A 25,610-nucleotide genomic window follows, 5' to 3' on the forward strand; every position below is an offset into this window, starting at 1 on the left:
GTGGTGTCCACAGGGAAAATGCTAAAGAAACGATTGAAAAGCAAAAGCAAGAAAGAGATAAAATGGCCAAGCACGCAGTTCCTCAACAGTCGGTCCAGAGCTTGTGTCCTGCGGCCATGCACTCGCCTGTGCATGGCTCAGACGGGGTAACAAACTCTCCTTTTGGAACAGGCTTCTATGCAGCATTTCTGGCCCGGTGGACACTGGTCGTCACTGTAGCAGAACTGCAAAGGAGGGAGGGTTCGTGAGAGATGGCTTGCTTTACTCCGTACAGCTACATGGAAAGAAATAATTTCAGGAAAGGAAAGATGCGCGTTTGACGTCTAGAAACCTTGCTTCATCAGAATTACGAATTTCTCGAAATGAGTTAGAAATTATTCGGTCTGTTGCAGAACTTTTAAGGAAACTGTTTTCTTCACAGTAGTTGTTTTTAACTGACTGCAAGGAATTATTAACTGCCATGACTTTGTACAATCATAAAAACATATTAAACCAAATATTCATATAGAAGCAGTAAATAAACGTCATGACATGAGCTGCTATTATATTGCGTGCCTGTATGTAAAGTCTATTCTTCGTATGAATTGAAACTTACCATTATGAAATTATTATTTTTAAATGCTCCGTCTTTTAATCATGTATTACTTTTCATCGTGACAATAACTTTGCAGGCTAATGATTCTTCTTGAATTATGGGTTTGACACCATTAAATATCAAATTATTGACAAGACAAAAACGTAAAGGCAATGATGAGCGAGCGAAGTCTCCGAGGCGAGCGGACAAGGAGCGAAGAGGAGCCGGAAATACTTACGGGGATCTTTCCGTCGAAGAAGTCGATGCACGGAGGGGGGTAGGGGCAGCGAGGGGGAGGTGGGGGATCTGTTGGAGAATAGATTTGGTTGGAAATGAATTGGAGGGAATGAGAAGGAAGAAAGAAAAAAAGAAAACGTTTTACAGATAAATATTAGTTGTAGCTCAGTACCTCTATGTGTATTCATGTCCATATACTTCATAATCGCTTATCTATTTGACATCTACTTATCTATATGTCTGTCTATTTATCTTTCACTAAATATAAATATAATCGAACATATCATCTCACTCCTTAAAGTAAACATTAAATACATGCTTTTTCTTATATATATATATATATATATATATAACTTTGCCCACCATACAACACAGAGGTCAAAGGGCACAGGTCACTCACCACAGCACAGGTCAGTCTACCCAGGAGTCTGGCAGTAACGGGTGCAATTCCGGCTCGCCATGACTACCACGAAGCAGGCAGCGAGAAGGACAACAAAGCGAAGGCGCAACTGTAATGCAAATTCATGTTAAGATCATTTATAAACAAAGAGAAGACAGAAAAAAAAAATCAGGGCATATGTTAACATACTTCGAAGGTAAATGAAAAAAAAAAATTGAAGGTAAACGATTCCTTAATGAAGTTGATTCCTATTAAAAAAATAAAGAATTCAGTAAAAGAAATAAATAGATCGATAAAATAAAAAATAAGTAATGGATAAATATAATGTTATCGTCGAGAGCAACCAACCATCGCGTAGAATCGGAATGTTATTTGTTTACAAGAAGGCTACAGACTGAACTGTTATTGCAGGCAAGAGACTGGCTCTTTATATGCCTCCAAAGAGCGTCCAGTTGCCGCATAGACATTGGCGAGTGCGCGAAGGTGAACCGTCAATGCCGTTACTAACCGCAGGTATTTTAATAGTATAACGTCTTCATGCATGAATACATAAACAAATACATATACATGCATAGAAGATACACACGCACTGGCATATCTATAAATCTTCCTGTCTACCAATCTATCTATCCATCTATCTCCAATATCAAGAAAACGATGATAACAGTATCATATATATATATGTACATATATATGTATGTATGCGTAGATATATATCTATTCATATATATATATATATATATATATATATATATATATACACACCTCTGTGTATATATATATAAATGCAGTTATACATATATACATTTATATATACCTTTGAATGTGTACATATATATATATATATATATATTAATTTACTAATTCATCTGTTTATTTATTTATTTTCATACATATGCATATATATATATGTATGTACATATATACATGTATATGTATATATAAGTATACATATCCATATACACACATATATACGTATGTACATATATGTATATGCACAAACGTATTCACACACACATATATTTATATATAACATATATATATTTATGCATATATACACACATTTATATGTGTATATATACATATATATTGTGTGTATATGTATATTTAGCTATCTAGCTATATATCATCATCAGCCTGTATCAATCTACTGCAAGACGTAGGCCTCTTCCAATATTTTCCGACTTTGTCTGTCGCGTCTTTTGTTTCCAGGCTTGGCCCCCAGATTTCGTTATTCCGCCAGCCATTTTCTCATTGGTCTGGCCCTTGGTCTCTTTATGCTATCTATAGCCCGGCCTGTTACTTTCCAACTCTGGGACGTTTTCTATTCAAATCGTTTATTATTTGTTTCCCTTCATATGCTGATTCGCTGCAAATCTTAGATTGTTTAGGTATTCGTCCCTTATCTTTCCGTTCCATTCTAGCTTTTTGAATATTTCCTCAAGGCAAGCTGTAAGCAGTTTTGGTGAGATGGAGTGGCTCTAACACCTTTTCAAATTGATATTTTATCGGTTTCCGTGTTGAGCTTTATGGTTGCTGTCCCATCTTCGTATATATCTTCCATTATTTTACAATATACCTCCTCTACTCCTTGTCTTCAAATAGTTTCTAATACCGCAGGTATTTGTACATAATCAAATGCCTTGTCGTAATTGATGAATGAGTTTTTTCCGTTGCGAAGGCAATTGTTTTAAAAACTGGCCAGTTTCACTATTGCAATTTCTCCTGCATCTATGATAAGGTCTATACTAATTCCGTCTTCACCTGGTGTTTTCCCTCTCTTCATGCCACTAAGCGCTGTTTTTATTTCTTCTGTTGTGATGTTAGGTACATCTCTAGTTACCGCGTTCGCTTCTATCCGAGGCTGTTCATTTGAGTTGTATAGATCCCTGTAAAAGTCTTCCATTACTCATACGATTCCATTCTTTTTATGTCACTTCTCCGTCTGGTTTTGTTTTGCATACATTTGATTTCTCTCTATTCCGAGTCTTCTTTTAGCCGTTTTCATGCTGGTACCTGAAATCACTGTTTCATTTATTATTTGAGTATTGAGTATCCGTACTTCTCTCTTCTTTTTATTTATAGCCTTTGTTAGTTCAGCTAATTCTTCTTTGTCCCTGTTTAATGATACTTTCATGATCTTTCGTTTTTGCATAAGCTGTTTAGTTTCTACCGAGAACTTGCTGGAGCTTTGCTTGACGTTCATACCGCCTGCTTCAAGTTCGGCTTCCTTTATTATGTCATCGAACTGATCGAGTTGATTTGTTCAATGGTCGGATTTTCTCCGCTGAGTAGTGACTATCTGTTTTGGATATTAAGGATAAATTATGTCGCTCTGCTACACATATACATCATGTATAAACATATAAACATGTGTGAGTTTATATACAAATATATTTGTAAATTCTGTATATATATGCATATATAAATGTGTATGAATACTTATAAACATATATATACATATATATATATATATATATATATATATATGTGTGTGTGTATGCCTATATATATATATGTATATATACACATATGTATATATACATATATACAAATATATATGTATATATATATATATACAAATATATATGTATATATACATGAATATAATATACACATATATATAGATAGATAGATAGATATATGGATATATATAAATACATACCTTTGAATTTGTGTATATATATTCATTCATCTATCTATTTATTCACTGACATACATACATGCATATACACACAGGGATATATAAATATATATGTGTATATGTACTTATATATATACACATTTGCACATACAATGTGTGTATATATACATATACATATATTCAAATCAATATATATATATATTCATACCTATACATAGTGTGTATATACATATATAAAAATGTATATCTATATACACATATATAAAAACACACATACAACGTATGTATGTATATATACGTATATATTTATATGTATGCATGCATGTATGTTAATGAATAGATATATAAATTAATTGATATATATATATATTTAGATATGTATATTTACACATATGCATATACATGTGTTTGTATATGTATATATATTTGCATATACATGTATATATATATCTATACATTTGCACATGTGTATATTTGTATATATGTTTATATACTTGTATATACATATATATACACATATGTATGTATATATGTGTATACATATATACATGGCGTATGTACAAGATTTCGTACCTGGTCAGAAACTTGCTCAGTACACTTTTCTTTCGAAAATGTTCCATAGGTGCGTTTTTGTATCACAATGTCTGATGCACGTAAGCCATTCCAAGAGACACAAAAATCCAAACAAAATTACATTACAAATTTATTGGTCGATGGGCACTTATGCATTACAGAGAAGAGATGTTAAGCCAACAGAAGAAAGATCTTGGTGGTGTCCACAGGGAAAATGCTAAAGAAACAAATGAAAAGCAAAAGCAAGAAAGAGATAAAATGGCCAAGCACGCAGTTCCTCAGACAGTCGGTCCAGAGCTTGTGTCCAGCGGCCATGCACTCGCTGGGGCATGGCTCAGACGGGCAAACAAACTTTCCTTTTGGAACAGGCGTCTGTGCAGCATTTCTGGCCCGGTGGACACTGGTGGTCGCTGTAGCAGAACTGCAAAGGATGAGGGAGGGTTCGTGAGAGATGGCTCGCTTTACTACGTGTAAGGAAGGAAATAGAGGAGTTTCAGGAAAGGGAAGATGCACGTTTGGCGTCGAGAAAATTTGCTTCAAAAGAATGACATATTTCTCGAAATGAGTTGGAAATTATTCTGTCTCATTCAGAGCATTTAGAAACTGTTTTCTCAACAGTCATTGTTTTTAACTGAGTGCAAAGAATCATCAACTACACAAAAAACAAAATAATATTTAGACAAATATTCATACAGAAACAGTAAATAAATGTCATGACATGGACTTCTATCATATTACGTGTATGTAAACTTTATTCTACTTATAAAAGGAAACTTACCTTTATGAAATAACAAAAGATTTACAAGACAAAAACACAAAGGCAATGCTGAAAATCAACCAAAAAAGTAAAACAAAAAACTTCACTGTATATCCTCGTGTTCATCCACCTCATGGCAGTTGGAACGAGCGAAGTCTCCGAGGCGAGCGGACAATAGCCGGACATAAGCCAACATAAGAAAGATCTTGGTGGCGTCCACAGGGAAAATGCTAAAGAAACGAATGAAAAGCATAAACAAGAAAGAGATAAAATGGCAAATTGAACCGGAAGAGGAGCCGGAAATACTTACGGGGATCTTGCCGTCGAAGTCGATGCACGGAGGGGGGTAGGGGCAGCGAGGGGGAGGTGGGGGATCTGTTGGAGAATAGATTTGGTTGGAAGTGGAATGGGAGGGAATGAGAAGGAAAAACAGGGAAACACATTTTACAGATGAATATTATTTGTAGCTCAGTACGATGTATCTCTTTGTGTATTCATGTTTATATACTTCGTAATCACTTATCTATTTGACATCTACTTATCTATATGCCTGTGTCCATTTATATCTTACTACGTATGATAGTAATCGAACCTATCGTCTTAAAGTAAACATAATATACATGCCTTTCTTATAAATATATATATATATATAACTTTGCCCACTATAAAGCACAAAGGTCACAGGTCACTCACCACAGCACAGGTCAGTCTGCCCAGGAGTCTGGCAGTAACGGGTGCAGTTCTGGCTCGCCATGACTACCACGAAGCAGGCAGCGAGAAGGACAACAAAGCGAAGGCGCAACTGTAATGCAAATTCGAGTTAAGATACACAAAGAGAAGATAGACAAAAAGAAAAGAAAGAAAGAAAAAAAAAAACGGGATATTTGTGTCCGTACTTTAGAGAATTCACTAAAATGATAAGTTGATCGACAAAATCGAAAATAAGTAATGGATAAAGATAATGTCATCTTCGAGAACAACCAACCATCGCGTAGAATCAGAATGTTATTTATCTACAAGAAGGCTACAGGCTGAACTGTCATTGCAGGCAGAAAACGGGCTTCTTATATGCTTCCAAAGTGCGTCCAATTGCCGCATAGCCACTGGCAACAGCGCGAAGGTGAACCGTCAATGCTGTTGCTAACTGCAGGAATTTTAATTATATAATGTCTTCATGCAGTCATACATACAGGAATAAATATACATGCATAGAAGATACACACACGCACTGACATATCTCTATATCTACTTGTTTATCAATCTATTTATCTATCTGTCCATCTATCTACAATGCCAAGAAAAGGATGATAAGAATAATGGTTTATATATATGTACCTATCTACCTATCAATCTATTTATTTATGTATATGTATGTATGTATATATAGATCTATATACATATATAAATGTATAGCTCTGTATATATAAATATATATACATATATACATACATACATTTATACATACGAATATATACAGATATATTTAAATGTATATATGTATATATTTTTATATAAAGGTCTATATTTCCTTACATTTATTCATACATTTTCTTATCTATTTATTAATTTACATACATATATATATACATATGTATATGTATATATATTTATTTATATGCATATACATGTACATTGTGTGTGTTTATATAGATATTTATACATATATATGTATACAATTATACAAATGTGTTTATTGTTATTTACTTGTATATATATATGTATGTATCTATACATATTTATGTATACGTATATATAACACACACACTATTATATATACGTATATATATTTATTTATTCATATATATAAACATATATATACACATATGTATACATAAGTATACATACTTGTTTATGTATATATAAATATATATCTATATTTCTACATATATCCATATACGCTCATATATGTGCATATATATATATATACACACGTATATATGTATATATATATATGTATATGCACATATGTATAAACACACATACGAAAAATATTTATTTATACATATACATACACATGTATATGTATATTTATGCATATATATACATATATATTGTGTGTATATGTACGTCTAGCTGTCTACCTATATAACACCAGCCTGTATCAATCCACTGCAGGACGTAGGTTTCTCCCAATCTTTTCCTTTTTTCTGTCTACTTTTTTGTTTCTAGTCTTGGCCCCCAAATTTCGTTATTTCTTCACGCCATTTTGTCAATGGTCTGGCCCTTGGTCTCTTTATGTTATCTATAGCCCAGTCTGTTACTTTCTTTGTCCATCTGTCGTCCTGTCTCCGACATATATGGTCACATATAGATAGCATTGGTTAAAGACTTTTCTTTATAAACATAATGGCAAAGAACCTCTAAGAATGTTACTGTGTCTACCGAAGGCGCTACAGCCTAGACTGGTGCGTCGCTTTATTTCCTCTTCCAGTTTAAGTTGCCCTTGATATATATATACTTGTCCACTACCTCTAGCGCTTCGCCTTGTACATGTATTTTTTCGAATTGAACTCTACGGTTGAACATGACCTTAGTCTTTTTCTTGTTCATCGTAAGTCCGACTTTCCGACGTTCTCTGTTCAGATCGTGTATCAATTCTTGGACTCCATTTGCTGATTCGCTGAAGAGAACAATATTGTCTGCACATCCTAGATCGTCCTTTATGTTGATAGCCTTTCCGTTCCTTTCTAGCTCCTTGAATATTTCCTCAAGGCAAGATGTAAGCAGTTTTGGAGAGATGGTGTCGCCCTACCTTATTTAACTTGATATTTTATCGGTTTCCGTGTTGAGCTTAATAGTTGCTTTATTACGTCACTGAACAGTTTGTTGAATTGGTCAGTGTTTAGATTTTCGTCGTTGAGAAGTTAATATGTTTTGGATGTTAAGGTTAAATTATGTCGCTAGGATAAATACATATATATATGTATATATATATAAACATATAAACATGTGTGCTTATATGTATACATATATATTTATAAATTATTTATATATATGCATATATATATATATATATATGTGTGTGTGTGTGTGTGTGTGTGTGTGTGTATGTGTAAGTATATATAAACATGTGTTTATATGTATAAATGTATATGTGTATATATGCCTATATGTATATATAGGCATGAATATAAACATATATATATATATATAGATATAGATATATATGGATATATATAAATACGCACACCTTTGAATTTGTGTATATATATATTTACCTATTTATTTATTCACTTATATACATGCAAATACACTCAGGGATATATGAATATATATGTACATATGTATATTTATGTGTATATATACATATACACACGCATTGTGTATATATATACAAATACATACATATATGTATATTTATATCTATACACATATATAAACACACACACACACAAACACACAACTTATATATATATATATATATATATATATATATATATATATATATATATGTATGTATACATTTATATATACATAATATATCATTTATATGTATGCATGTATGTTAATGAATTAATAGATATATACATTAATATATATATATGTAGATATGTCTACAAATGTATATATACATGTATATATATAACTATATGTATATTTGCACATATATGTTCATATTTGTATATATGTAAATATACGTATATAAGTATATATACACATATGTATGTATACATGTGTATAATATATATATATATATATATATATATATATATATATACTTGGTGTATGTACTAGATTTCGTACTTGGTCAGAAACTGCTTACTACACATGTCTCTCGAAAATGTTCCATAGGTGCGTTTTTGTATGACAATGTTTGCTGCACGTAAGCCATTCTAAGGGAAACAAAATGCCAAACAAAATTCCATTCCAAATTTATTGGTCAAAGGGCACTCTTGTGCATTTAAGATTAGAGTTGTTAGGCCAATAAAAGAAAGATCTTGGTGCCCACATGGACCATAATAAAGAAACAAATGAAAAGCAAAAGCAAGAGATAAAATGGCCAAGCACGCAGTTCCTCAACAGTCGGTCCAGAGCTTGTGTCATGCGGCCATGCACTCGCTGGGGCATGGCTCAGACGGGCAAACAAACTTTCCTTTGGGAACAGGCGTCTGTGCAGCATTTCTGGCCAGGTGGACACTGGTCGTCACTGTAGCAAAACTGCAAAGGAGGAGGGAGGGTGTGTGAGAGATGGCTCGCTTTACTCCGTACAGCTACACGGAAGGAGAGGAAGAGGAATTTCTTCACGGTAGTTGTTTTTAACTGAATGCAAGGAATCATTAACTACCATGAATTTTTACAGTCATAAAACATACTATGCCAAATATTTACATAGACACAGTGAATAGATGTCATAACATGGGCTGTTATATTATGTGTCTGTATGTATAGTTTATTCTAGAAATGAAATGAAACTTACCATTATGAAATCATGCATTACTTTTCATCATGGCAATATTTTCACAGGCTAATAATTCTTGAATTATGGGTTTGACACCTTTAAATATCAAATTATTTACAAGACAAAAACGTAAAGGCAATGATGAGCGAGCGAAGTCTTCTTGAATTATAAAATAGAGGAGCGAAGAGGAGCCGGAAATACTTACGGGGATCTTGTCGTCGAAGTCGATGCACGGAGGGGGGTAGGGGCAGCGAGGGGGAGGTGGCGGATCTGTTGGAGAATAGATTTGGTTGGAAATGAATTGGAGGGAATGAGAAGGAAAAAAAAAACAAAAAAAAAACGTTTTACAGATAAATATTAGTTGTTGTAGCTCAGTACCTCTGTGTATTCATGTCCATATACTTCATAATCGCTTATCTATTTGACATCTACTTATCTATGTCTGTCTATCTATTTATCTTTCACTAAATATAAATATAATCGAACATATCATCTCACTCCTTAAATTAAACATAAAATACATGCCTTTCTTTTATATATATATATATATATATATATATATAACTTTGCCTACCTATGCAACACAAAGTTCAAAGGTCACAGGTCACTCACCACAGCACAGGTCAGTCTGCCCAGGAGTCTGGCAGTAACGGGTGCAATTCTGGCTCGCCATGACTACCACGAAGAAGGTAGCGAGAAGGACAGCCAAGCGAAGGCGCAACTGTAATGCAAATTCATGTTAAGATCATTTATAAACAAAGAGAGGACAGAAAAAAAAAATCAGGGCATATGTTACCATACTTCGAAGGTAAATGAAAAAAACAAATATTGAAGGTAAACGATTCCTTAATGAACATGATTCCTTTTTAAAAAATAAAGAATTCAGTAAAATAAATAAATAGATCGACAAAATCAAAAATAAGTAATAGATAAATATAATGTTAACGTCGAGAGCAACCAACCATCGCGTAGAATCGGAATGTTATTTGTTTACAAGAAGGCTACCGGCTGAACTGTTATTGCAGGCAAGAAACTGGCTCTTTATATGCCTCCAAAGAGCGTCCAGTTGCCGCATAGACATTGGCAAGTGCGCGAAGGTGAACCGTCAATGCCGTTACTAACCGCAGATATTTTGATAATATAACGTCTTCATGCATGAATACTTAAAAAATACATATCCATGCATAGAAGATACACACGCACTGGCATATCTATATATCTTCCTGTCTACCAATCTATCTATCCATCTATCTACAATATCAAGAAAACGATGATAACAGTAATGGTTTATATATATGTACCTATATATGTATGTATGCGTAGATATATCTATCTATATATATCTATTCATATATATATATATATATATATATATATATATATACCTCTATATATATAAATGCAGTTATACATATATACATTTATATATAAGTTTGAATATATATATATATATATATATATATATATTCATTTACTTATTCATCTGTTTATTTATTTATTTACATACATATACATATATATGTATGTACATATATACATGTATATGTATATATAAGTATACATATCCATATACACACATATATACGTATGTAAATATATGTATATGCCCATATGTATTCACACACACATATATTTATATATAACATATATATATGTATTTATGCATATATATACACACATGTATATGTGTATATAAACATATATATTGTGTGTATATGTATATCTAGCTATCTAGCTATATATCATCATCAGCCTGTATCAATCTACTGCATGCCGTAGGCCTCTTCCAATCTTTTCCAACTCTGTCTTGCGTTTTTTGTTTCCAGTCTTGGCCCCAGATTTCGTTATTTCGCCTCGCCATTTTCTCATTGGTCTGGCCCTTGGTCTCTGTATGCTATCTATAGTCCGGCTTGTTACTTTCCAACTCTGGGACGTTTTCTATTCAAATCGTTTATTATTTTTTTCCCTTCATATTCTGATTCGCTAAAGAGAACAACATCGTCTGCAAATCTTAGATTGTTTAGGTATTCGTCCTTTATTTTGATAGTCTTTCCGTTCCATTCTAGCTTCTTGAATATTTCCTCAAGGCAAGCTATAAGTAGTTTTGGTGAGATGGAGTCGCACTAACACCTTTTTAAATTGAAATTCTATCGGTTTCCGTGTTGAGCTTAATGGTTGCTGTCCCATCCTCGTATATATCTTCCATTATTTTACAATATACCTCCTCTACTACTTGTCTTCAAATAGTTTGTATTTGTACATAATATAATGCCTTTTCGTAATTGATGAATGAGTTTTTCCGTTGAGAAGGGATTTGTTATAAAAACTGGCCAGTTTCACTATTGCAATTTCTCCTGCATCTATTATAAGGTCTATACTAATTCCGTCTGCACCTGGCGTTTCCCCTCTCTCTATGCCACTAAGCGCTGTTTTTATTTCTTCTGTTGTGATGTTAGGTACGTCTCTAGTTACCGCGTTCGCTTCTATCCGTGCCTGTTCATTTGAGTTGTATAGATCCCTGTAAAAGTCTCACACCCATCTTTAGATTTAATTATTATTATATGTCACTTCGTCTGGTTTCTTTATCGCATACATTTGATTTCTCTATATTCCGAGTTTCCTTTTAGCTGTTTTCATGCTGGTACCTGAGATCACTGTTACATTTATTATTTGGGTATGGAATTTCCGTACATCTCTCTTCTATTTATTTATAGTCTTTGCTAGTTCAGCTAATTCTATTTTGACGACACTTTCATGGCCCTTGGTTTTTGCATAAGCTGAGAGCTTGCTGAAGCCTTGCTTAGCATTCTTACCGCCTACTTCAAGTGCAGCTTCCTTTATCATGTCGTTGAACTGTTTGTTTATTTGGTCAATGTTGAGATCTTCGTCGATGAAAAGTGCATATATGTTTTGATGTTAAGGTTAAATTCCGTCGCTCTGATATATATATAAACATATAAACATATAAACGTGTGTGTTTATATGTATATATATATTTATAAATTATTTATATATGTATGCACATATATGTGTGTATGTGTAAGTATATATAAACATGTGTCTTTATGTATAAATATGTGTATATATGCCTATATGTATATATATGTGTGTGTATACATATAAGTATATATACATATATAAATATATGTCTATATAGGCATGAATATAAACATATATATATAGATATATATATGGCTATATATAAATACGCATACCTTTGAATTTTTGTATATATATTTATCTATTTATTTATTTACTTACATACATGCAAATGCACACAGGGATATATAAATATATATGCACATGTATATTTATATATATATATATATATATATACATATACACACGCATTGCATATATATACAAATACATATATGTATATTTATATATACACACATATATAAACACACACACACAACGTATATATATGTATACATATTTGTATATACATGATATATGCGTTTTTGTATGTTTAATGCACGTAAGCCATTCCAAGGGACACAAAAATCCAAACAAAATTCCATTCGAAATTTATTGGTCACTCTTGTGCATTTAAGATTGGAGTTGTTAGGCCAATGAAAGAAAGATCTTGGTGGTGTCCACAGGGAAATGCTAAAGAAACGAATGAAAAGCAAAAGCAAGAGATAAAATGGCCAAGTACGCAGTTCCTCAACAGTCGGTCCAGAGCTTGTGTCATGCGGCCATGCACTCGCTGGGGCATGGCTCAGACGGGCAAACAAACTTTCCTTTGGGAACAGGCGTCAGTGCAGCATTTCTGTCCCGGTGGACACTGGTCGTCACTGTAGCAGAACTGCAAAGGAGGAGGGAAGGTGCGTGAGAGATGGCTCGCTTTACTACGTATAACTGCACGGAAGGAGAGGAAGAGGAATTTTCTGAAAGGGAAGATGCACATTTGACGTCGAGAAAATTTGCTTCATCAGAATGACTAATTTCTCGAAATGAGTTGGAAATTATTCAATCTCATTTAAAGCTATTTAGGAAACAGTAGTTTTTTTAAACTGAATGCAAGGAATCATTAACTACTGAATTTGTACAGTCATAAAACATACTCGGCCAAATATTCATATAGAAACAGTGAATAGATGTCATACCATGGGCTATTATATTATGTGTCTGTATTCAAAGTTTATTCTAGAAATGAAATGAAACTTACCATTATGAAATCATGCATTACTTTTCACCATGGCAATATTTTCGCAGGCTAATAATTCTTGAATTATGGGTTTGACACCTTTAAATATCAAATTATTTACAAGAAAAAACGTAAAGGCAATGATGAGCGATCGAAGTCTTCTTGAATTATAAAATAGAGGAGCGAAGAGGAGCCGGAAATACTTACGGGGATCTTGCCGTCGAAGTCGATGCACGGAGGGGGGTAGGGGCAGCGAGGGGGAGGTGGGGGATCTGTTGGAGAATAGATTTAGTTGGAAATGAATTGGAGGGAATGAGAAGGAAAAAAAAGGGGAGAAACGTTTTACAGATTAATATTATTTGTTGTAACCCAGTGCTATGTATCTCAATATATCCATGTCCATATATTTTATAATCACTTATCTATTTGACATCTTATCTATATGTCTATATATCTATTTATCTCACATTACATATAAAAATAATCGAACCTATCGTCTCACTCTTCAAAGTAAACATAGTATACATGCCTTTCTTATATATATAACTTTGCCCACTATACAACACAAATGTCAAAGGTCACAGGTCACTCACCACAGCACAGGTCAGTCTGCCCAGGAGTCTGGCAGTAACGGGTGCAATTCTGGCTCGACATGACAACCATGAAGCAGGCAGCGAGAAGGGCAACAAAGCGAAGGCGTAACTATAATGCAAATTCGTGTTAAAATCACATATACACAAAGAAACATAAAAAATAGAAAAAGATTGAAGGTGAACGATTCCTTAATGAAGATAAATAGATAGATCTTCAAAATTGCAAATAAGTAATGGGTAAATATAATTTCATCATCGAGAGCAACCAACCATCGCGAAGAATCGGAACGTTATTTGTCTATAAGAAGGCTACAGGCTGAATTGCTATTGCAGGCAGGGAATTGGCTCTTATATACCCCCAAATTGCGTCCAGTTGCCATATAGACATTGGCAACAGCGCGAAGGTGAACCGTCAATGTCGTTTCTGACCGCAGGTATTTTAATAGTATAACGTCTTCATGCATGCATACATACAAAAATACATATACATGCATAGAAGATACACGCACCGAAATGTCTATATATCTATCTGTCTACCAGTCTATCTATCTAGCATCTATCTATAAAGAAACCGATGATAACAGTAATGGTGTATAGGTATGTGTACAGATCAATCTATATATATGTATGGTTATAAGTATATATGGATATATTTCCATGTATATATAAATATATACCTTTGTGTTTATAATGTGTATATATATAAATACCTTTAAATATATATCATTTATTTACCTATTTTTATATATATTTATTCATGTACATACATATATACATATACACATATATACATATATACATATATACATTAATATATATATACACACACATCTATATTTATACATATACACTGTATACGTTTATATATGTATAGATATATGCATATATACAATTATATGTATAGGTATTTATATATGTATATATATTTATGCATATGTACGTAGACATATGCACACACACACACACACACACACACACACATATATATATATATATATATATATATATATATATATATATATACAGTAAAAATATATATACATATATACACACATATGCACAATGTGTATATATATTCAAATTACATAGTATGTATTATATATGAATGTATATATTTATATATATGTATATATATTTACATACATATACAAATATATACATATATATGTATATAAAATGTATAGTTTATACACACACATTTTTATATATACAAATATATAGATATATAGTAGTCGTAGTAGGCCCCCTGAAGTCATGTCTGACTATGGGTAACGCTCGACATAGTTAAAACAAAAATATAAAGAAAATAAACATTTTTCCTCACATTTAAAAACTTAAAAAAAAAAACCTTGCCTACCACTGCCGCTGTGGAACGGCAGTACGCAGAGTGCGCGGCGTACAAATTTATAAAATAAAAATAAAGCAATGTTTGCTTAGAGATAACATATGTAGAAGCAGCATAGAATTAACAGAAAGAACAAGCTTAGTGGGAACATTTCTTGTTGTGGCTGAGAAGGCCAATGCGAGCCTTGCAATCTCTGCCCCAATTTGGACAAATGAAGGCGGAAGGTAGTTGCAGATGCTCGCCTGCTTTTGCCATTCTTCTTGCACGTTTTTCAGCGACATATGCCTTCCATCTACTTTCCTTTCCCCTTTAGGAAGCTGACGTTTCAGGGTTAGCTTCCAAGCATCCCTGTTAAGGGCAATTGTCTCCCAAGATGCCACGTCAGTGTCCAGGGCTTTCATATCCCTCTTGCAGACATGTATAGATATATACATATGTATATATATGTGTATAACAATCCTCCCTGACCTGGCCTCGAACCTAGGTCACTCCGGGTATGAGACCGGAGGACCAGTACTAAACCAACCATGCCACACGACCCACTAAAAGGAGTGTGCAACTAGGATCTAACTAGCTTCCATAGACATTACCTATCTACTCATACATGAGTAATGATAGCGAGGTTTTACACACACTCCCCGTGGGCACTCGGTGGAAATTGATTTAGAAATTCGAAGCCGAAGTCAGATACTGAGGTATATATATGAAAGATGGAATAATGCAATACCGCATTGATATAGGTTTAGTACTGGCCCTCCGGTCTCATACCCGGAGTGACCTAGGTTCGAGGCCAAGTCAGGGAGGATTGTTATACACAAATATATATGTGTATGTATGTATGTGTGTATATATATGTACAGATTTATATATAAATATATATATATATACACATATATATATATATGTATGTATATATATAAATATATATATATATATATATATATATATATATATATATATGAGTGTTTGTGTGTTCATACATCATAATTATAATCATCACAAACATTTTTGTTATTATTACTATTATTATCATTATCATTATCATTTTTATTATTACTATAATAATTATTAATATTCCTGTTATTGTTATTATTACTATTATTGTTATCATACTATTATCATCATGATCAATTTTATATCATGATCATTGTTCATATTATTATTATTATGATGCAACCCACTGACCATGAGCTTGCGACCCAGAACTGGATCGTGACCCTTACCCTTAGATCCGTGATCTATATTGGTGCTGAAGCTTAGCTTGTTAAAGCCGGTTTTGTTTATGCAATCAGTAGATACAGTGCACTGATGTGTGTATGTATGTAAGGGAGGAAAGATGCGTGTTTGACGTCGAAATAACTCCTTCATCAGAATTACCTATTTCTGAAGAGGATAACAACGGCGAATTAGTTAAACCTGAAAAAAAAATATCCATTCGCACTCAGTTTTGATAACTTTTTTCAATTAGATTTTTTTTTTTTTTTTTTTTTTTTTTTTTATATTAACATTTTGTGCGTCGGTGTTGATCACTGCACAATTTACAATGGCTTTACATGGCATAGACAGGATATCTAATTCAGTATATGCATCTTCCATAGAATCACTGTTTAATAACCATACTAGTTAATGATCAAATATTCATATATGATACCGGGAATATGAATATCATGCCATTTCATAATCTTGATTAACCAATAAATATATATGTTTGTATATATACATACATACATATGTAATAGATGGGGTATGCATCTAACACTTGTAATGGTGTTTTATCTCTTTAGGAAGTGATTGCAGTGGGCGTGAGTTCCACTGGTATGGCTGGGCGCTGATCAGGAGTTGAAGTGGAGATCAACGGTAGGCTCCCCAGTCGGCTAAGGATTGGGCAGTCCTGAGTTGCCGTTGTCGTTGTCTGCTTGTGGATCAGGGAATGCTGATCTCGGTTGATGTTTGAGATTTGCGAAGATTTAGCTTCCCCCAGACCTTCCATATATATAGCCCGTGTCAGGTATTTATGGCTGTCTCATTTGGGTCTCTGACACTCGATGCCTACCGCACCTGCAGCCACGATGTAAGCATGCAGCATAATCTCTTTACAAGCCTGGCGGCTGTTGTAGGGATCCCCGTCTCAGAAATTGGTGCGTTCGGCACCTCTATTGAGTGTTTCATAGAGTGCCAGTGGCTCATAGCCTGTGGCATCTAAGTTTCATCTCTGTGAAGTTGTAGGTGAATGGCAAGTGCTGTGTCGATCAAGGTTTGTGCCCACGGCGGGTGGTGTCCATACCCTTAGCAAGTAGTTACGCTTTGAGCTGTTAGCGTATCAACACCCTGACTGTGTGTGACAGCCAGGAGTTGTTTGCAAATAATCTTGGTCTATGCATCTGAGTATTTTTTGTCTTGTGTTCCTGGCTGTCTGGATGACCTTTGAAAGGAACTGTGCTGCCATTAGATCATTTCAGGAGGAGGGTGAGGACCTTGGGGTACCTAGAATGATCCTGGCAGCTTCATTTTGAACTGTTTCCAATTTTTTTTCTTTTTTTTTTATGTCCACAATGGGACGGACGGCATGTACATATGTGCTGCTCCTGTATCTGCCAGTCATTGCTTTCATGATAGACAGTCTTGCTTTGGTTCGGTCAACCAGGCACTGGACCTCCTTTTGGAAGAAGAGGGTCTGGTCAATCCTTCCCCCAAGGTATTGGAAGACCTTGGACCCATTCTAGGTCCATTCCCTGGATACATAGACATTGAACATTGTGTCTCAGAGCCATGGAGTTGATTGCAAGATCATCTGCATAGGAGATGATCTGGGAGGTATATGTTGAGGATACAGGACATTAGGGTGTTGAAAAAGGCTGGGCTGAGGACCCCACCATGTGGCGTTCCATTTCCTGAAATAGTCACTTATCCAGGCAAAGAGCTTTCCTCTGATCCCCTTCTGGATTAGGGTCTCCTGAATAGCAACAGGGCTTGCTAATTCAAAAGCCTTCTCCAGGTCTAGGATTACTACCACAGATGTGACAATGCTGGTTGTGCTTTGCAGCGTGCCTATGCTGTGCGCTGTGCTCATGTCCCTTGTGAACCCATGGAGGTGTTCATATGGGGTCCCATTTTCAATTGGTTTAGTACCATCATCTCAGTTGTCTTGCCCAGACAGATGAGGAGAGAAATGGGACGGTACTTCCCTGGCTCCTTTGGTTTTGGGATGGGAACTATTTCAGCCATCTTCCAACTTTGGAATAGAGTGAAATGTTTCCCAGGAGTTAATGAGTTCCAGGAATGCAAGCTAACCTGCCAGTCCTAGCCCAAGGCTGAGTGAGAACTGTTTTTATATGTTTTTCTTAGTTCCCTCAGAGAGAGTTATTTGGCTGCTCTCTGTCTGATATGAGCAAGTCTGGGCATTCTTGGTTTGTCCTTAGTTCAGCTGGCAGACTGTTGCTGCTTGTTCTCACAGAGAACACGTGCACCAGTCTGTTTGCCTCTGATTAAGGGTCGTGGTATGTGCACCTCGGGGCTGAGCAGCAAGTAGCTTGCCAGACCCATTGCCACAGCTCTGCTAAGGCAGGCCTGATCTATTTTCCATCTAGGATTGTGCTGTGGCACTGGAGCTGGCCCAGCATCCACGAGGGTGGTAACATAGCCATAGAGCTCACTTGTGACAATCTCATCGACACAGGACTGTCAGGACAGGAAGAGTACAAGAAGAGAGGTGAGAATTTAGTGGTAGAGATAGAGGTCAGAGTGTATTTGATTACTGGAGTCTGAATCGAAGTGATGAAAGCCGTGGATAGGCAAACCATTCAGAGCCTGTAGGTTAAGCAACGAGCAGTGGCAGAGTCACAGACAGATTAGCCTGGTCAAGGTCGCGGCAGACCTCGGTGGCTTGACAGAGCTGTCTGTATGTCACTTTGTCAAATTTAAGCACTCGGTAAAGTAAGGTTACCATTCGATCAAACGGTGTTAGCCAAGGAGCTTGCAAAGCATGCTGTAAGATAGGGTTTGATAATGCTGCTCTATGTCCGTACTCAGTTGTATTGTATCTGCTTGGTTTGACCATGTGACTGTTATTGCAGGCAGGAAATGGGATTTTTATATGCCCCCAAAGTGCGTCCAGGTACCGCATAGAAATTGGTAACAGCACGAAGATGAGCCATCAATGATGTTGCTGACCGCAGGTATTCTGATAGTATAATGTCTTTATGCATGTATACATGTAGAAATACATATATATGTAGAGATACACACACGCTCACAGTCGTTGCCACCTTTTTCCTCACACACACACATGCATATACACGCATGCACTCACCTGTCAGCAAAATGAATAGCAAACGGAGCTTCTACAACCCGTGCTTCTACAACCTGGTAAAGTGATGTTCTCTTGTATTATTTTTTCTGAAGGTCGCATTGCTTGCAAGTGTGTGTGTGTGTGTCTACACACACACACACACACACACACACACATATATATATATATATATATATATACATACACATATGTAGTTTACTGGGTGACCCTTTCCCAGGGGAGTAGTTGTTTATCTAATCATTATTAGTGGATCTCAGTTCACCATCATCCATAGGACAGACTCCCCCACTACCGTATCTAGGTTTGACTTCCCCAATATATGCAAATCTGCATGATGTGTGTATGCATAAATCACACACTCCCATGCAGGTAATTTGTGTGTGCACTCTGGGGTTCAAGGATAGTACCCTATGAGCTCCCCGTGCCAGGGTTACGGTGAAGCCGCTGGCAGCATTGGTTTATGCAGAAGGCGTTTATCATTGAAACTGGTAGTTCATGGCATATGCAGAATATGTCTAGCAGAAGTTTAGACATACTGAACAAATGGCAAAGATAACTTTCCTAGTTAGATGGATAAATAGATGAGAGCAAAGATAAAACTTTACTTTGCTTATTTTATGGCTCCTAACCACATCCCAAATATGATTCTTTGGGATGCCACGGATGATCTGCCAATGATTATGAAACGAAACACATATACACACACACACATATATATATTTATATATATGCATACATATGTGTATATATATACGTATACACACATATATCTATACATATATACAGTATAAATATATATACATACACACACATGCACAATGTGTAGATAAATTCAAATATTCATGTATTATATATGAATATATATGTATAGATATGTATATTTTTTATATACATATACATATATATATATGTATATGAAAATGTATATATACACATATTTTCATATATACATTAATATAGATATATACATATGTATATATGCATTTTGTATATATATTTATAGATATATATATGGCTATATATAATAAACACATTTAAATTTGAGTTTATTTATATATATTCATTCATCTATTTATTTATTCATTTAAATGAATATATACACTCAGCGATATATATATATATATATATATATATATATATATATATATATCTGTGTGTTTATATTTATCCATATACACACATCGTGTGTGTATATGTACATATATGCAAATATTTATGAACACATATAAACTCACACATAATGTGTATCTATATATATATATATATATATATATATATATATATATATATATATATGCATGTATGTATGATAATGAATGAATAAAAAGATAAATAGATATATAGATATTCATACATATTTATATATTTATCCATATATATATCTAAACATGTATATACATACATATTCCCATACATGTGTCAGTATATACAAGTATATATATTTATTTATGAATATTTTCATACATGTGTATATATATTAATATATGTGTTTGCATATATATGTATGTTTGTATGCATGTACATATACTTGTATATAAACGTATATAAATATAGGTACATATGTATATGTATATGTGTATGAATATATACATGGTGTATGATTTAGATTTCGTACTCGGTCAGAAACTGACTTCGTATACATGTTCCTCTCGAAAATGTTCCATAGGTGCGTGTATCACAATGTTTGATGCACGTAAGCCATTCCAATGGGAAAATGTAAACAAAATTCCATTCCAAATTTATTGATCATATTGTGCATTTAAGATTAGAGTTGTTAAGCCAACAGAAGAAAGGTCTTGGTGGCGTCCACAGGGAAAATAACAAAGAAACGAATGAGAAGCACAAGCAAGAAAACGATAAAATGGCCAAGCACGCGGTTCCTCAACAGTCGGTCCAGAGCTTGTGTCCTGCGGCCATGCACTCGGCGGGGCATGGCTCAGACGGGCAAACAAACTTTCCTTTGGGAACAGGCGTCTGTGCAGCATTTCTGGCCCAGTGGACACTGGTGGTCACTGTAGCAGAACTGCAAAGGAGGACGGAGGGTGCGTGAGTCATGGCTCGCTTTACTACGTACAGCTACATTCGAGAAACTTTGCTTCATCAGAGTGACGTATTTCTGTATTTGTTCTTAACTGCCTGCAAGGAATCACTAACTACTATGAATTTGCTCAATCGAAGAAAACCATACCAAGTCAAATATCCATATTCAGAAACACTAAATAAATATGGCATTCCATAAGTTCATCTAATCCAAACTCAGACGCAGTTTCGGCTGCTCTTATATTACGTGCCGGTATGCAAAGTTTATTCTACTTATGAAATGAAACTTACCATTATGAAATGATGTTTAGTTATGTATGTTTAATCTCTCATGTTTTACTTTTCATAACGATACTTTCGCAGGCTAATAAGTATTCTTGAATTATGGGTTTGACACCCTTAAAATAGCAATGCTGAGGTGAGCGAAGTCTCCGAGGCGAGCGGACAAGGAGCGAAAAGGAGCCGGAAATACTTACGGGGATCTTGTCGTCGAAGAAGTCGATGCACGGAGGGGGGTAGGGGCAGCGAGGGGGAGGTGGGGGATCTGTTAGAAAATAATTTTGGTTAGATATGAATTGGAGGGTATCAAGAGAAAAAAAGGGTGTAAAAACTTTTTACAGATAAATATTTGCTGTAGCTCAGTACGATATATCTCTATATGTTTTCATGCTCATATACTTCAAAATCACTTATCTATTTGAGATCGACTTATCTATATGTCTATGTGTCTATCTATTCGTCTCTCACTAAATATAAAAGTAACCAAACCTATCGTCTCACTCCTTAGTGTAAAGGCCTTTCCTATATAACTCTTTACCCACCTATGCCACACAAAGGTCACTCACCACAGCACAGGTCAGTCTGCCCAGGAGTCTGGCAGTAACGGGTGCAATTCTGGCTCGCCATGACTACCACGAAGCAGGCAGCGAGAAGGGCAACAAAGCGAAGGCGCAACTGTAATGCAAATTCATGTTAAAATTTCTTATGCACATTGTGTCCGTACTTCAAAGGTAAATGAAAAAGATCGAAGTTATTCAGGTACACGATTCCTTAATGAAGCCTTAGAGAATTCACTAAAAAGATAAATAGATCGACAAAATCGAAAATAAGTAATGGATAAAGATAATGTCATCTTCGAGAGCAACCAACAATCTTGTAGAATCGGAATGTTATTTGTCTACAAGAAGGCTACAAGCTCAAGTATTATTGGAGGAAGGAAACTGGCTCTTTATATGCCCCAAAAAAGCGCCTAGTTGCAACATTGGCAACAGCGCGAAGGTGAACCGTCAATGCCGTTGCTAACCGCAGGTATTTTGATAGTCAAACGTCTTCATGCATGTATACATACAGGAAATACATATGCATACACATCTACCTGTCTACGTATCTATCTATCCATCTATCTATAATGCCAAGAGAACGATGATAACAGTCATGGTGTGTGTGTGTGTGTGTGTGTGTGTGTGTGTGTGTGCGCATGTGTGTATATATATATATATATATATATATATATATATATGTACCTATCTATCTCTCTATACATGTATATATGTATACATATATGTGTATATTTGAATATATATACATATTCATATATATTTATATATATGTGCATATATACACATTTAAATCTATGTGTATATATATACACATTTAAATTTTTATATATATATGTATATATATATATAAATACATGTATATTTATCTAGATATATCATGCATATATACGTATATCTATATATACATATGTACATACATATACAATGTGTGTATATATATGTATATTCATATATATAATATATAAGTATATATATACTTATATATATATATATATATATTTTTCATATGTATGTATGTATATATAAATAAAAATATATATATATATATTCACATTCATACACACACATATATATATATATATGCATATACACCCAGATTTATATGAATATATGTATATATATATATATAACTTCTTACTTTCTGAGCCATCACCGAAGCGGTATTTAACGAACTACTTGGCGCCATGTTTCATGTAGTCGGGCTCTGTCCCAGAGGCATCGAAGTGTTTGTATACAAAAATTGTCAAGGAATGTTTTTCTCGGTGCACCTCGATCTTGTTTTCAGTCTATTTACCACTTAAGCTTAGGTTTTCTAATGTGTCTTAATGGACTGCATGTCCGAGGAATCTGAGTTGTCACGCTCGGTTCAATTTTAGAAACTTGCGTCCCTGTCCGATTTTTCTGAGGATCTTTTCATTGGACACTCGGTTTGTGTAAGGGGGGCGCAACATCCTGCGGTAGAACCACATCTCTGCAGCCACTATATTGCGCTGGTATTTAGCCGCCATTGTCCAGGAATCGCGACCTGATAGGAGAGTCAACCATACGACGATATTAATGAATCTGATTTCCATTTGTATTGAGCACTAGCGTTCTGCCAGGATGTTCCGGAGGTTGGAGAATGCATCTTTTGATAGTCCGATTCAGCGTCTGATTTCATTGCAACGAGCATCTGAGGTGACAAGAGCTCCTAAATAATTGACGGAGGACACCTGTTAGATTTCCATTTCTCAAGTTGGTGGGTTCGTCGACTTTGAAACTACCATGTTTTCTTGCTATTGATAGGGAGGCCAAGGCGTTCACTGGCTTCCACAACAATATTAGAAAGCTTTTGGTAATTTACAGATGTGCCAATGAGAACTGTATCATATGAATAACGAATATTATTGTTCTTACAACCACTGATAACGATTCCCTCCTGACGATCTTCATTTTCCTGCAGAATAACTTGAGAGTACACATTGAAGAGGTCAGGTGACACAACCTTGTCGGTGACCTCACTTGATGGGGAACTACATAAATGATCTATTGCATATGTGAACTGTTGCAAGTTGATTTTTTTTAAATGACATATATATGTGTATAACTACACATACCTGAATATGTGTATATGTATATATAAATGTGCGTATATGCATATATAAACATATGCATATATATATATGCATATATAGATAAACATATATATATATATATATATATATATATATATATATATATATATATACACACATCTATCTATCTGCACACTTACATGTGTATATATGCCTATATGTATACATACATATACATATGTTTGTGTGTATATATATATACATATACATATGTGTATATATATGTATGAATATATATGTATATATACAAATATCTATATCGATATATATATGCATATATTTTTTCATGTACATATACATATACATGTAAATGTGTATATGTATATATATTCATTTCCATACAACTATATATATACATATATGTGTGTATACATATATATACACTGTGTGTATATATATACTTATATACATATTTTTATATATAAATACATGCATACATATATTTATATGCATGCATGTATGTAAATGAATAAATAGATATGTGCATATATGTACATATATATATTCATATATATTTATCTATATATGTATATATACATACATGTTTGTACATATATGAATATATATATATTTATACATACTTATCTATATATGTATATATATGTATATATATTTGCATAAATATATATATAT

At 34.3% G+C, this 25,610-nt stretch overlaps 3 protein-coding genes and 1 long non-coding RNA gene across 5 annotated transcripts in view; all 4 read right to left on the minus strand.

The window, feature by feature from the left end:
- LOC125037533 (small proline-rich protein 2G-like) overlaps positions 1-6,215 on the minus strand; it is a 6,254-nt gene extending 39 nt beyond the window's left edge. Inside the window, exons 1-4 of one of the 2 annotated variants that reach the window (XM_047630701.1) lie at positions 6,171-6,215; positions 5,879-5,987; positions 5,496-5,560; positions 1-224 (exon numbers count right to left, since the gene is read on the minus strand). The exon at positions 1-224 is cut by the window's left edge and continues 39 nt beyond it. In XM_047630701.1, the coding sequence (XP_047486657.1) occupies positions 138-224; positions 5,496-5,560; positions 5,879-5,987; positions 6,171-6,173 (264 nt within the window). In that variant the 5' untranslated portion in view covers positions 6,174-6,215 and the 3' untranslated portion in view covers positions 1-137. Of the gene's footprint in view, positions 225-4,544; positions 4,850-5,495; positions 5,561-5,878; positions 5,988-6,170 lie in introns of those variants that run through there. The other variant, XM_047630700.1, reaches the window with a different exon arrangement.
- Positions 6,216-9,152: 2,937 nt separating this feature from the next.
- Positions 9,153-10,585, minus strand: LOC125037534 (small proline-rich protein 2G-like). Its single transcript, XM_047630702.1, has 4 exons — positions 10,547-10,585; positions 10,197-10,305; positions 9,790-9,854; positions 9,153-9,343 (listed from the first exon to the last, which is right to left on the minus strand). Exons 1-4 carry the CDS (start codon positions 10,547-10,549, stop codon positions 9,257-9,259), a joined length of 264 nt encoding a protein of 87 aa, XP_047486658.1. The 5' UTR covers positions 10,550-10,585; the 3' UTR covers positions 9,153-9,256.
- Positions 10,586-13,101: 2,516 nt separating this feature from the next.
- Positions 13,102-14,651, minus strand: LOC125037535 (small proline-rich protein 2G-like). Its single transcript, XM_047630703.1, has 4 exons — positions 14,601-14,651; positions 14,331-14,439; positions 13,945-14,009; positions 13,102-13,395 (listed from the first exon to the last, which is right to left on the minus strand). The coding sequence occupies exons 1-4, from the start codon at positions 14,601-14,603 to the stop codon at positions 13,309-13,311; spliced, it is 264 nt and encodes an 87-aa protein (XP_047486659.1). The 5' UTR covers positions 14,604-14,651; the 3' UTR covers positions 13,102-13,308.
- A 7,076-nt stretch (positions 14,652-21,727) lies between these two features.
- On the minus strand, positions 21,728-22,979 carry LOC125037536. The gene is made up of 3 exons (XR_007115978.1): positions 22,870-22,979; positions 22,501-22,568; positions 21,728-22,007 (listed from the first exon to the last, which is right to left on the minus strand). It is a non-coding gene; the product is annotated as an uncharacterized LOC125037536 (long non-coding RNA).
- Positions 22,980-25,610: the final 2,631 nt, after the last annotated feature.

This window comes from Penaeus chinensis, chromosome 23, assembly GCF_019202785.1.
Source record: "Penaeus chinensis breed Huanghai No. 1 chromosome 23, ASM1920278v2, whole genome shotgun sequence".
NCBI classification, from domain to species: domain Eukaryota; kingdom Metazoa; phylum Arthropoda; class Malacostraca; order Decapoda; family Penaeidae; genus Penaeus; species Penaeus chinensis.